The sequence below is a fragment of the Phocoena phocoena genome, chromosome 20 (genome assembly GCF_963924675.1).
Source record: "Phocoena phocoena chromosome 20, mPhoPho1.1, whole genome shotgun sequence".
Lineage (NCBI taxonomy): Eukaryota > Metazoa > Chordata > Mammalia > Artiodactyla > Phocoenidae > Phocoena > Phocoena phocoena.
This window is the reverse complement of record NC_089238.1, coordinates 31,945,856-31,958,281: the sequence shown is the minus strand read 5'-3', so window position 1 is coordinate 31,958,281 and position 12,426 is coordinate 31,945,856. Positions and strand designations below refer to the sequence as shown.

At 43.8% G+C, this 12,426-nt stretch overlaps 2 protein-coding genes across 3 annotated transcripts in view; both read right to left on the bottom strand.

Moving 5' to 3' along the window:
• Positions 1 to 644: 644 nt before the first annotated feature.
• Positions 645 to 5,572, bottom strand: ARL2BP (ADP ribosylation factor like GTPase 2 binding protein). Of its 2 annotated transcripts, none has more exons than XM_065899004.1 (6): positions 5,535 to 5,572; positions 4,737 to 4,798; positions 2,911 to 3,017; positions 1,812 to 1,897; positions 1,500 to 1,596; positions 645 to 849 (listed from the first exon to the last, which is right to left on the bottom strand). In XM_065899004.1, the coding sequence occupies exons 1-6, from the start codon at positions 5,570 to 5,572 to the stop codon at positions 748 to 750; spliced, it is 492 nt and encodes a 163-aa protein (XP_065755076.1). In that variant the 3' UTR covers positions 645 to 747. The 2 variants fall into 2 exon arrangements, with proteins under 2 accessions (XP_065755076.1, XP_065755077.1); XM_065899005.1 differs by lacking the exon at positions 5,535 to 5,572 and adding an exon at positions 5,112 to 5,227.
• Positions 5,573 to 9,426: 3,854 nt separating this feature from the next.
• The window catches only part of RSPRY1 (ring finger and SPRY domain containing 1), a 46,958-nt gene continuing 43,958 nt past the window's right edge, over positions 9,427 to 12,426 (bottom strand). Inside the window, exon 15 of the mRNA XM_065898804.1 lies at positions 9,427 to 10,973. Coding sequence (XP_065754876.1) covers positions 10,877 to 10,973 — 97 coding nt within the window. The 3' untranslated portion in view covers positions 9,427 to 10,876. The remainder of the gene's footprint in view (positions 10,974 to 12,426) is intronic.

The following is a 12,426-nucleotide window of genomic DNA, read 5'->3' as shown; positions in this document are numbered from 1 at the left end:
CAGCCAAGACTAGCTATGATAGTAGGAGTTTCAGAAATCTTGAGATGGGTACCTAGCTTGAGTTAAACCCTAGATAAATATTCCCAGTCAAAAAGCCTACTGCAGCTGCAGGACTGAAACTCTGACCCATATAAAAAGCTATGAGTGCACAAAAACCCTGGTTGGGAGGGCTTCCCTGGTGGCGCGGTGGTTGAGAGTCCGCCTGCTGATGCAGGGGACATGGGTTCATGCCCTGGTCTGGGAAGATCCCACATGCTGCAGAGCGGCTGGGCCCGTGAGCCATGGCCGCTGAGCCTGTGCGTCCGGAGCCTGGGCTCCGCAACAGGAGAGGCCACAGCAGTGAGAGGCCCGCATACCACAAAAAAAAAAAAAAAAAGCCTGCTGGGACATGCAAGGCCTGTTGGGCCAAGAGAGTTGGTGATGGTGGGTTCTTCCAACAAGGACACACCAACACATATGCTAGGGAAGTGCCCCCCAGGTGGAATGCTGGACTTGGGCTTGGTGCAGGAGCCAGGCTCAGAAGCTCCTGAAAGAGGTGTCTACTCAGGGAGGAGTACTAGGGTTACTGAAGACAAGCACGTGTCCCAGGAAGGTCGGGTCATCTTCTGACCCATCAATACTTAACAAAGAGTTGCAGAACAGAGTCAGTCATTCCAAGATGTATTCTTCTGACATCATCAGCCAAAGCCTCTCCCAGTCTACTGGGCTGGTGATGTCTAGAAAGATCCCATTACCTGGAGGTGGGACCTAGGGCCGCAGATTGTTCTGGGAAGCTGTCATAGAAGATGATTTGCACAATGAAGTCACCACTAAACCGCTGCTTAAGTCCAGTCCCCGGCCTTCTTTTTCCTACATGAGAAGAGAGCAACTTTAAGAGGCAAGAGACAAAAAAAAGTTCTTTCTAGCTCGTAACAGGGAAGGAAGTGTTCAGGGTGGGCCACCAGGGAGCACACAGGAAGAGGGAGTATGTGATTTTGCATTTTTATTCAGAGCTGGTCACTCTTTAAAAATGCACCTCTTGGGGACTTCTCTGGCAGTCCAGTGGTTAAGACTCCACGCTTCCACTGCAGGGGTCACGGGTTCGATCCCTGGTCCCTTGGTTGGGGAACTAAGATCCCACATGCCATGAGGCGCAGCCAAAAAAACAAAAAAATGACCTCTCTTCACTGAAAAACATTTCTTTTTCCTATTAAGAACCTGTACTCCAAGAAAAGCAAGGCAATTTGACCTGTTTTTTGGCTTTGTCCTTTCGATTATTTAGGAACCCTATAAGGTGCCTGGGACCTGTTTCACCAAAACCATGAGAATGTAATTCCTTGTTAAGGGTCCCAGGCCCCGGCCAGCAGAGGACAGCAGCTCGCTCTGCTGACACGTCACTCACTGCTGGGCTGATACTGGCCAGTCTTACAGAGAAGAGCACAGGGGGTGGTTTGTGCTCGACAGGTCTACTTGGAACTTTCTAAGCAGTTCACTGTGACTAAACAGACAGAGGAACTTACTGCTCTATAGTCCAGAAACATTTCTTTAAAAGCCAGAAAATCCGTAAACGTGAGCAGCATGTCGAAAATGTCACCGGCCACTTCATCTTTATGGTGCCTGCAAAAGAAAAGGGTGGCTGCTTCATGAATGAATGATGATACAGACTGTCTCTTCGAGATTTCCCTCAAAGGTCTGGAGGGCCTCCCACCCAGGACCTAACCAAGTGCTCTAAAGCTTGATATTCAAGCACTGAGGAAAACAAGGGGGAGGGTCTTCTTTCAGAGTTGAGGAGGGTAAAAAGACGTAAAAAAGCAGAGTCAAGCTCAACTCACTGTAAAGTTGTAGTGAAAGCCGCCATGTTAAATCCAGGAATCCGCTCCAACAGCTGTTCTTCTATATACTTTTCTACCAAAGAAATCTAACAGTGGAAAGGATCTTGGTCAGACTGTGCTTTAAGAAAACAAAGTTTCTCTTCAGAAAGCCTGTCCTCCAGCCCTTTGAAAACATTTCCTAAGAGCCTATTCTGTGTGCCTGGCTCCCCGCCGAGTGCTGGGAGAACCCAGAGAACCCAAACCCAAACCCAGCTCCTGTCCTCAGTGAGCACACCCCCTGTGCCCTGGCCCACCCGTGGGAGAGGCATTTGCAGGTAATTACGATGTAACAAGAGGAATGCTCCAAAGTGGGTAGGGATAGGGAGCAGAAGGGCTCCCACTCCCCACGGCGGGAAGTGAGGAGTGAGGTAAGTGGGGGCTTTTCTGCCTGGGTAGACGGAATCTGTGCGGAAAGAACATATAAAAAAGCACACAGTTGAAGGTAATCGCAGGTTCCTTAAAAGCTGAGGCTTGGCTTAAGAAACCTTCTTCGACTCTGCCACACTTCTATGTTAAGGGAAGAAAGTCCTGGAGGCTCAAACCTCTTCTCGGACCGATGAGATCATAACAGGAGGCTGCACGAGGCCTTGGCATAGGGCAAAGACCCAAGGGGTCAAGAGTCGAGGTTCCTGGGTTCTAGTCTTGGTTTCGCCACCAACTACTTAATGATCTTGGTCTTAGTTTTCACTTTTATCAAACAGTCGTGCATACCTGACTGGATTATGCAGTAGGAAAAAATAGTGTGTGAAAGCCCAAAGGGTCAAAAGTATGTAAGTGCAAGGTATGGTGAATCCACATATGTAACTGAAAGCAGGATTATGATAAAGCCAAACATGTTTTAAAACAGAAGACGAAGTCATTAAATATTTGGAAAACAGCCCCAAGAACTGTGCAGAGGAAAACAACAGGAGATGAAGACTAAATCAGATTCTAATTAGGCTTCCCAGCAGGGTGCTGATGGCAGATTTTAAAAGTTGAGCAGATTTCAACATCATTTGTTTCTAAATTCATAATTTAAAGAAATCCTAATCTCCAGTAAGAGAAACAGGAATCCACTTACATATTCATTAAAAATAGGTGTGTAGGTGAGCTTATTCTCTTCTGTGTCTTCAAACTCCTGGTAGTACTTGTCCATGAAATTCCTCTGTAATAACTGGAACTCATCATCTGAACCGCAATAGGAAAAATGTACTCTTTTTAGTGGAGACTAAAAACCATTCTGATTTCTAAACAGGCAGGAAGAGATGTCAGCAGAACTGCTTTACGGATGGATGGCCAGTCTCTAGGAGGGGAAGCTGAAGGTGTTAACCGTACAGTTTCGCAGCATGAAGAGCAACCACCACTATCCTCTAGTCCACTTTAACCAGGGTGGCTTGGGAACTCCACAAAGGGTTCTCTTAATATAATTTCAGCAGCAGTGGTGTAAACAGTGTAGTGATTAAATGCATGGGCTCTGATAGAGGCTAGACTACCTGCGTTCAAATCCCACCTCGGCCACTTACAACTGTGTGACCTTCGGCCTGTTACTTAATTTCTCTAAGCCCCAGTTTCTTCATCGGAAAAATGAGGATGATCAGAGTACCTATCCTATAAGACTTGCTATGTGGAATTTAGATGAGAATTCATGTATAGAGATTGGTTCATAGCAAACATTAAGGTTTATGGTACTTAGGGTATTTTAACAACCAAATAGAATATAACTTCTAAAAATAAAAGGAAAGGTTCATAAATGACCTAGACTTTGGAATAAATACCCTGGGCTTTCCCACAGCACACAGGTTACTCATAGAGGCCAAAGAAAGTATTCCTCAGCATTCCCCAGAAATCCTCAGATCCACATGGGATCTTAACAGTGAAACATCTGCATTTAGGAGTTAAGGGTATGAACCTTTACAGGACCCGAAGGTATAAAAACTTGGTCAATGATTTTTCACTAAACAAGGCTAAGAAATACAGCTAGTAACACCAAACAACAGTGTTCTTTTCCTAATTCTCAGAAAACTTAAAGTCAACAGACAAGATTTTCTCAAATTTTTCTCTCCCACATATTTGTCTTAAATGGTTGGTGCCTATTACTGCTTATTACTTAGCAAGACTTATGGATGCCAAAATGAATCCACAAATTCGAACTCAGAACCCAGCTGAAGTATGACATCTTGTTCCTCATGAACATGTGTGCTATGGCTATGGTATTTTTAAATTAATTAATTAATTAATTTTTGGCTGCGCTGGGTCTTCGCTGCTGTGTGCAGGCTTTCTCTGGTTGTGGCGAGCTGGGGGCTACTCTTCCTTGAGGTGTGCAGGCTTCTCATCGCGGTGGCTTCTCTTGTTGCAGAGCACAGGCTCTAGGGCGCAGGCTTCAGTAGTTGTGGCTCGCGGGCTCAGCAGTTGTGACACACGGGCTTAGTTGCTCTGCGGCATGTGGGATCTTCCTGGACCAGGGCTCGAACCCGTGTTCCATGCACTGGTAGACAAACTCTTAACCACTGCACCACCAGGGAAGTCCCAATGGCTATGGTATTACACTGTGATTTATGTCACAAAATATTAAAACACAAGACTAAAAATTGATTTTACTCTCTGAAATAAACTAGGTTAATATTTTCTGAAGTTTTGCCAAGAGCCCCATAACTTCAAGGTGCCCCATTACCTGAATAAGTCCCTTCAGGGGACTGAATCTATGGTTACTAGTTACTTAAAGGAGTAGGGGCTGTAGCCTGTAAAGCAAAGCACAGTAAGGCTTACTTTGTATTACAGTACGTTACATTAAACATTACATGCAGCTTCATGTTTTCTCTCTTTTTGAAAATTAACTCTCCAAATGGATTTCAACGTCCTTAAAAGCAAGGGCACCTAAACCTAAAAAGCACAGGCAAGGAAGCTTACCCATGATAATGTCTTCTAAATATCCAACCACAGCATCAAATTCTGCATCAGAGGCGGAAGAGCTGAAAAATACACCTGGATTAGGAGCTGTTTCAGATAATTCCTCTTTTTTTCAAAATGTATTATGGACATTTTCAAATGAACTTCCCATCAACTACCTTCAAAAATTAATAATAATTACTGTCTAATTCAGCAATGCCACACAGAAGAAAACACATTTGACACATCTGTGACATCAAAGTTGAATGCAATGGCTCCACTTTCATAAAACATGATACGACCCAAGGACTTACAACAGGGACAAATAAAAGGGGCAAAGGCTCACAGCGGACATCTTAAGGCTCCTCGCACTTATTTCGCTGGGGTCCTACTCACCGCATTTTCGCTATCACCCCACACCAATCTGCTTGTGGGCGGGCGTAAACTTGGTGCGGTTAAGACACTGGCCGGGAAGAGGGGCAATTAGAGCCCCTGGGGGTAGTGGTGGTGGTCTTCTGACCCGTGGTCGGGCCTCTGCAGCTCAAACTCGCCAGGTTTTGCTGACGACCAAGGATTGGAGGCGGGGGGCATTGTGACAGAGGCGTGTATCATCGCATGACACCGCACTGCACTCCTGTCCTCCAGGGCTGAACCCCGCGGTCGCCGCGGCGGCAGAATCGACCGCGGGAACTGGGGCGGAGTCTTGTTGGTCTCCCACCCACACCGGGGATACTGGTTTCGCAGGGCGGAGGCAGAGGCCGAGGCCAAGCGCCGGCAGCCCCGACCTTCAGCCTCCCGGGCTCGTGCGGCGTCACTCACAAGGACAGCGCGAAGCTCTCTTCCTCTAGGGCGTCCATCGCCGCCGCCGCATCCACCGCGCGCGGCGCAGCGGGCCCGTCGGGCTTCTACCCCGCCCGAGGCCCGGGAGCAGCCTCCGCTCTGCTCCGCAGAGCCCCAACCGGCATCGGGAAGGCCTCGCAGCCGAGGCCTCGGCCGGTTCACGGCCCAACCGAGTAGCGCCTGCGCACAACACCTCGGCCTCAGGCTCCCCGGCTGCTGCCACGCGCCAGCCGGGCCGCACTAAACTCGCCGCTGCCGCCTCGGGGGTCCCGGCGTCCGTTACCGCGCCCACCCCGCCGTCACCAAGGCCTCCGCGACCCTTCCGCCGCCTCGCGGCTCTCAGCAGCCAATCACAGGCGTGCGTTGCCAAACGTCAGGGGCGGGGCAAAGATAGGGAGAGGAAGTGAGGGAAAGGGATGGAGGGTCGCGAACGGAAGTCGGACTTCTTTGAGCAGGTCAGAGGCTCTCTCAGGTATACTCACTCTGTGGGATGATTAAATCTGACGTCGTCCCCATTTTGAAGGGGAAGGAATCCAAGCCCAGAGAGAGCCTTGATTTCCTCACTTGCAACTTGGAATGAATTACAAGATTTAAGATGAAGCTTCAGGTCGTTTAAAGCGGGTTTTAAGAGCACTGTGAATCGAAAATCTCTTGAGAGCCAATCCCTTAGCTTTTGAGCCAGATAATGAAGACCTCTGATTTGCGAGACAGTTACTCCCTCTCGTGGAAGGATCGCCCCACCGCAAGAAGTGGAGGTCTTGTAATTTACATCATAAATATAATATTCACATCAAAAAGATTATTCGGCACTAACTGGTTTCTTGGGTAATTAGGCAAGATAAAAGTCGACAGAACCACTTTGAGCAACTACATCAGGTGACTTTGCTCCAGGAAAAGTACCCCTCCAAAACTGACGAATTTTGCAAAATGATACCCTAGATCTGTTTTCTCCTGATTGGATCACTAGACATTGTCTCTTCGGTTGCAGTTTATTTTTTGGCCAAATGTCTGGTACATGTCTAGAGGAATTTTAGGTATGGCTTAAGTTTGATCTGTGGGTCAGATGGACAGTCTGAATAAATTGACATTTTTGAATGGACATAAAATAGATATCAGTGGGATGTGGAACTAAAAATGGTTACCATGACACAGTTGTATCCAGGGTGAGATCAATTCTCAGAGGTACTACCTCTGCTTACCACCAAGTAGAAGGCAGGCATCCAGAAAGATTTGCTGAATAACTGGACTGAGTTCTGTAAGTCAAACACTGGTCACACAGCTCAAGGCAAACTCAGCAATTTCCTCATGACCTACTTTCTCTATAAACCACACTTACTTCTGCTGGACTAAATGAACTTGCCCACACGTTCTACTGCTAATACATATATGGGATCAGAGCAGAGGAGGAAACTTGATTTCATCTGTTCTGGTTATCTAATGCTGTTACAAGCCACCAGAAAACTTATTGGCTAAAAAAACTCAATTATTTTGCTCTCTAGTCTGCAATTTGGACAGGACTTGGTAGGGACAGCTAGTCTCTGTTCCACTTGGCATCAGTTAGGGTAGCTGGAATGGGGCTAGAGAAGCCTCTTCCAAGAAGCTTACTCATGTGGCTGGCAAATCAGTATTGGCTGGGGTAGCTCAGTTGTGGACGTTGAACAGAGGACCTGGGAGGTGGGAGGTGGTCACCGTTCCTCTCCACATAGGTCTTCCCATGGATGCTTGGGTTTTCTCACACCATGGCAGCTAGGTCCAAGAGCAAATATTTCAAGAGACGGGACGTGGAAGCTGCCAGTCACTCAATGGCCTGGGACCAGAAACTGGCTCAGTATCCCTTCCACTGCATTCAGTTGTTCAAGCAAACATAGAGCTCACCCAGATTTAAGGGGAGGGGGCAGAAATTTCATTTATAGATGGGAGGAATGTCAAAGAATTTGTGGCCCTCTTTAGTCCACTTCACCATCTCTGGCTCTACGAACAAGTGGGAATAAAGAATAATAGGTATCCACCTATTCAGGCATGTGCCAGATACTGTGATACACATTTAAAAACACATTGTTTCCTTTTAAAATACTTGAAACCCTATGAGAAAATCCCCCAAAACTCTAAAAAGTATTATCACCATTTTACATATTAGGAAACTAAGGCCTAGAAGTACTTGCATACAGGTAATGCGGCATAGCGGGGTTGGAACCTGGGTCCGCCCCACTCCTAAGAGCCTAACCATCAAGTTATGTATGGTCCCAATCCCCGAGTTGTCAAATAATATTCCTGGAAATCAGAACATGATGTTTTTCTGCTGAAAACAGAATGGCAGACTTTTTGTAGAAAAATAGAAAATTCACTTGTATATATGAAATACTTTCCATTAATAATACTTTCTTCATTCGTTTTGGATTGGCATTAAGAATTGTTTTATGTGACTAAATAGCAAGAAAATGGACAATCTTGGAAACTGCTGATCTTAGTTTTCTTGGTTACATAATCAAGATGGTTGAAATTCATGCAAAAGGCATTTTCTGCTAATGAAATTGTTTTGGTTTCTGTGATTGAATCATCATTCCCAGGCATTCTGCAAATGACACCATGACTTTATCCTGCTCTATCAATATCATTCAAAAAACACAGCAATTATTAAAATCTTTTTGGCTGGAACCCCGGGGTCATTTCCCCAATGACTCATTGCAGAAATTACTACAAATTACCTATTTTTCCATCTACTTTTTTCTCTCTCCACTGAATTTACAGATCACTTTTACCTCTCTGCTGGACTAATTAAAAGTCTCCCCACTGGTCATATTATTTCCATTTTTTGCTTGTTCTCTATACTGCCCCCCTTCCTACCCCACTCCAATTCCATTCTCCAGATAGAAGCCAGAGCCATCTTTTAAACTTATTTATCAAAGCATACTTACATGCTTAAACTACTTTGTTTTCTATTGCACTTAGGATAAAATACAAAATCCTGAACATGGCCTTCACGAGCAGTTCCCTGACCTCTCCAACCTTGGAGCATGCTTTTCTACCCACTCAGTTCCTACCTAACTAGTTCAAGGGACTTCCATCTGATCCTGGGGCCTACTGAGCTCCTTTCCTCCTTAGTTAAGGCCTTTGCCTATAATGTGTTCACCTAGCTACCCAGTCCTAGAAGCCTGTCCTCAGTCTCTCTGCCTGGCTATATCCCTAGGTCCTACTTCCTCCTTTAAGTTTTTTTTTTTGTAATGGATTTGTGATTTCTTTTTATTTATTTTTAATTAATTTATTTTTGGCTGCGTTGGGTCTTCCTTGCTGCGCACAGGCTTTCTCTAGTTGCAGCGAGCGGGGGCCACTCTTTGTTGCGGTGCGCGGGCTTCTCATTGCGGTGGCCTCTCTTGTTGTGGCGCACGGGCTTAGTTGCTCCGTGGTATGTGGAATCTTCCCGGACCAGGGCTCGACCCCGTGTCCCCTGCACTGGCAGGTGGATTCTTAACCACTGTGACACCAGGGAAGTCCCTCCTCTAAGTTTTTACTAATATTACTCTTTCAGTGAGTTTTCTCCCTTTCCCCTCATCTAAATTAGGTTCCCCTTGTTCTTTCTCAAAGGCACCCTATTTTCTTTCAGGGCACCAAAAATTTATTACAATAAGGAAAAATATAGTTTTCTCCCCACTACCAGATGTCAGCTCCACGAACAGATCTGTTTTATATACCGTATAGGTGCAGTGCCCAGAACATATTAGGTGTCCAATAAAGGTTTGCTGGATGAATAAGTGATTAACCTTGTTTCTTAATTCTAATACTTGATTCTGTCCTACCCCGGAAAGTATAAACCTGAGAGTATAATATCTTGGAACCTTAGCAGCAGGCACCAATGAAAGTTGTGAAATCTTAATCAAAAAAGGCAACAAATGTTTTATTTCTTCAATGCAAATTACTGTATTCACCACAAGCTAAAGAAGAGAACATATATATATATATATATATATATATTTATATATTTTTTTGAATTTACGGAAGACTAAAGACATGGAAAAAATCCAGCACCCCAACAAGTACGGCCAGGAAGGAAATCAGCTCTGTAACAGGACAATTTAATGAACTACAAACAAGAAAGGGTGGGAAAGGAAGAAAAAAATGTGCATTGAATTTAAGACACTGTAAAACTCAGAAGACATATTTACTATTCAAGTATAAACTCAGTAAGGACTTGGCATAAATTGAAAGGCAGCTGCTGAGGTACACCATTATAAAATAAGTTCTATGAATTTACAATTCTACCTTCCAATTTTCTGGGAGAAAAAACCAAACTCTTGAAGGTCTTCACCAGAGACCCTGAGAGGGAATAACACTTTGGATGAAGACATAGTCAACAATCCATGATTGAATTTACTATTCAAAAACATGTATTTATTTTAAACAATAGGAATACGTGCTCTCAGACTGACCTCTAAGAGTTTTTGAGACTACTGGTTCAAGAGTTGCAAAGTATATTACTTCCAAAAACAATACTGATTAAAAAAAATTTTTTTAAACAAAAAACAGAGAGACCTCATTTGATGGTAGCTTAAAAATACCCTAAATACCAAATTTTCTCCAGTCTAACATTGCGATTAATTTAAGAATTCCTCCTGCATTGTTAAAACATTTTTTCCTCACAAAATGTGGGTACTGAAATTGGATAAAAACACCATGAATGTGAAAATACCACCAATTTTCTGCAGTTAAAAAAAACTAGAGTGTTCTTTGGAATCACTGAAATATCAAAAATTTGGGTTTTTTCCTACATTCTTTTCACCTTCTTTCAGGCCCTCCATGTTGCTTGTAGTATTGACCTGTGTGATTCTAGTTTCATAGCTTCAAGTCTTGCAATATCCATGCTTAACACACCGGTGGCTCTCTGACCAATGGGAAGTTATGCTTAACCCAGAAACGCTGTCATTTACTTCTCCATAATGACTTTTGCCCAAAATAAAAACTTTAGAATATGAGACAAAACATCCTGTGTTAAACAATCAAATGAACCCAACCTGGAGAAATCCGGTGTGGTTTCAGCACTCAGGAGGGCATTGTCTCCTATTGTTTCTCATGGAAGTACTGCAGGCCTAGCTGTTAGCATTCAGCTTTCCTTGGTCTTAAAAGGAATTTCTCAGGGCTGGCAAGTTGGGTTAGATTCTAGGAGAATTTTGTCTTTGACAAACTATCATTTTTTAGCATAAAATCTGGCCATGGCTGTAAGTTTCAATGTGCGTACAACTGATTTGAGAAATTTTTTTTCTTTGTTTTTCTTTTCAACATTGGCTGGAATTGAGTAGAAGTAAGTCCATGATGCCTCTTCTCGTGTGTCATGAAATATGAGAAATCTGTCTGACTCTAGACACTATTTCTTTACGACACAATGGGCAGGTCTCCAGTTGCAAGGCACAATCCATGCACAGGTCACTGAGGAGAAAGACATAAATGCCAGTTAGGTCAGTGCTTCAAAAGGTCAGAATGACGATCTGCTGACTCCACCTAAAATGTTAACAAGCATGTTAACTGAAAGGGTAATAATCGCACATGGCTAAAACAAAAAGTAAATATATAAACAGCAAGTCTCTCTTCCATTTCTGATCCTCAATCTTCCTCTTCTGAGGAATAAGTTAAAAGTTCATGTGCATTCTTCCAGAAAGTCTGTATGTACACAGCCTATACATACAGATGTGTATATGTAGGTAGAGATACAAGGCTATTTTTTCCCAGACTGCTAGCCATCTATCCCAATATCATTTGCTGAATAGTCCTTCTCTCACCACAGATTTGACATGATGCCTTTATCATATGTCAAATTTTTAATCAAATTTTTCTTTGTAATCAGTTCTATTTCTGGGCTTCTGTTCCATTGTTGTGTCATTCTTTTCATATACTGGGGCAAAACTATCAACCTTTCTTTAAGTATAGTTGATTTACATTATTGTATTAGTTTCAGGCACACAACATAGTGATTAAAATTTTTTATAAATTATACTCCAATTAAAGCTAGGGACTTCCCTGTGGTCCAGCGGTTAAGAATCTGCCTTCCAGTGCAAGGGACGCAGGTTTGATCCCTGGTCGGGGAACTAAGATCCCACATGCCGCGGGGCAACTAAGCCCTAGCGCCGCAACTACTGAGCCTGCTCCCCACAACTAGAAAGCCCCCGTGCACTGCAACCACTGAGCCCTCACACTCTGGTGCCCGCACGCCACAACTAGAGAGAAGCCTGTGCACCACAACGAAAGATCCTGCGTGCCTCAATTAAGACCGGACGCAGCCAAAAATAAATAAATAAATACATTAAAAAAAAAAAAAAAGATATTGGCTATCGTCCCTGTGCTGGACAATATATCCTTGTAGCTTATTTATTTTATACATAGTAGTTCGGACCTCTTAATCCCCTGCCCCTATCTAGCCCCCGCCCTCTTCCCACTGGTAACTGCTAGTTTGTTCTCTGTATCTGTAAGTCTGTTTCTGTTTTGTTATATTCACTCGTTTGTATTATTTTAGATTCCACATATAAGTGATAACATACAGTATTTGTCTTTCTTTGTCTGACTTATTCACTAAGCCTAATACCTTCCAGGTCCATCCATGTTGTTGCAAATTTAACATTTATTTTAATATATTTTAAGATGTGGTAGGTAGGGTTGGTCCTCTCCATAACTCTTCTTTTTCAGAATTTTCTTGCCTTAGTATCATAAACTTTTAAGTTAGCATTTCTATTTCCAGAAAAAAAACCAAAAAATCCCAAAAACCCATGTTGTCCTTTTTTTTTTTTTTTTTTTTTTTTTTCTCGGTACGCAGGCCTCTCACTGTTGTGGCCTCTCCCATTGCGGAGCATAGGCTCCGGACGTGCAGGCTCAGCGGCCATGGCTCGCA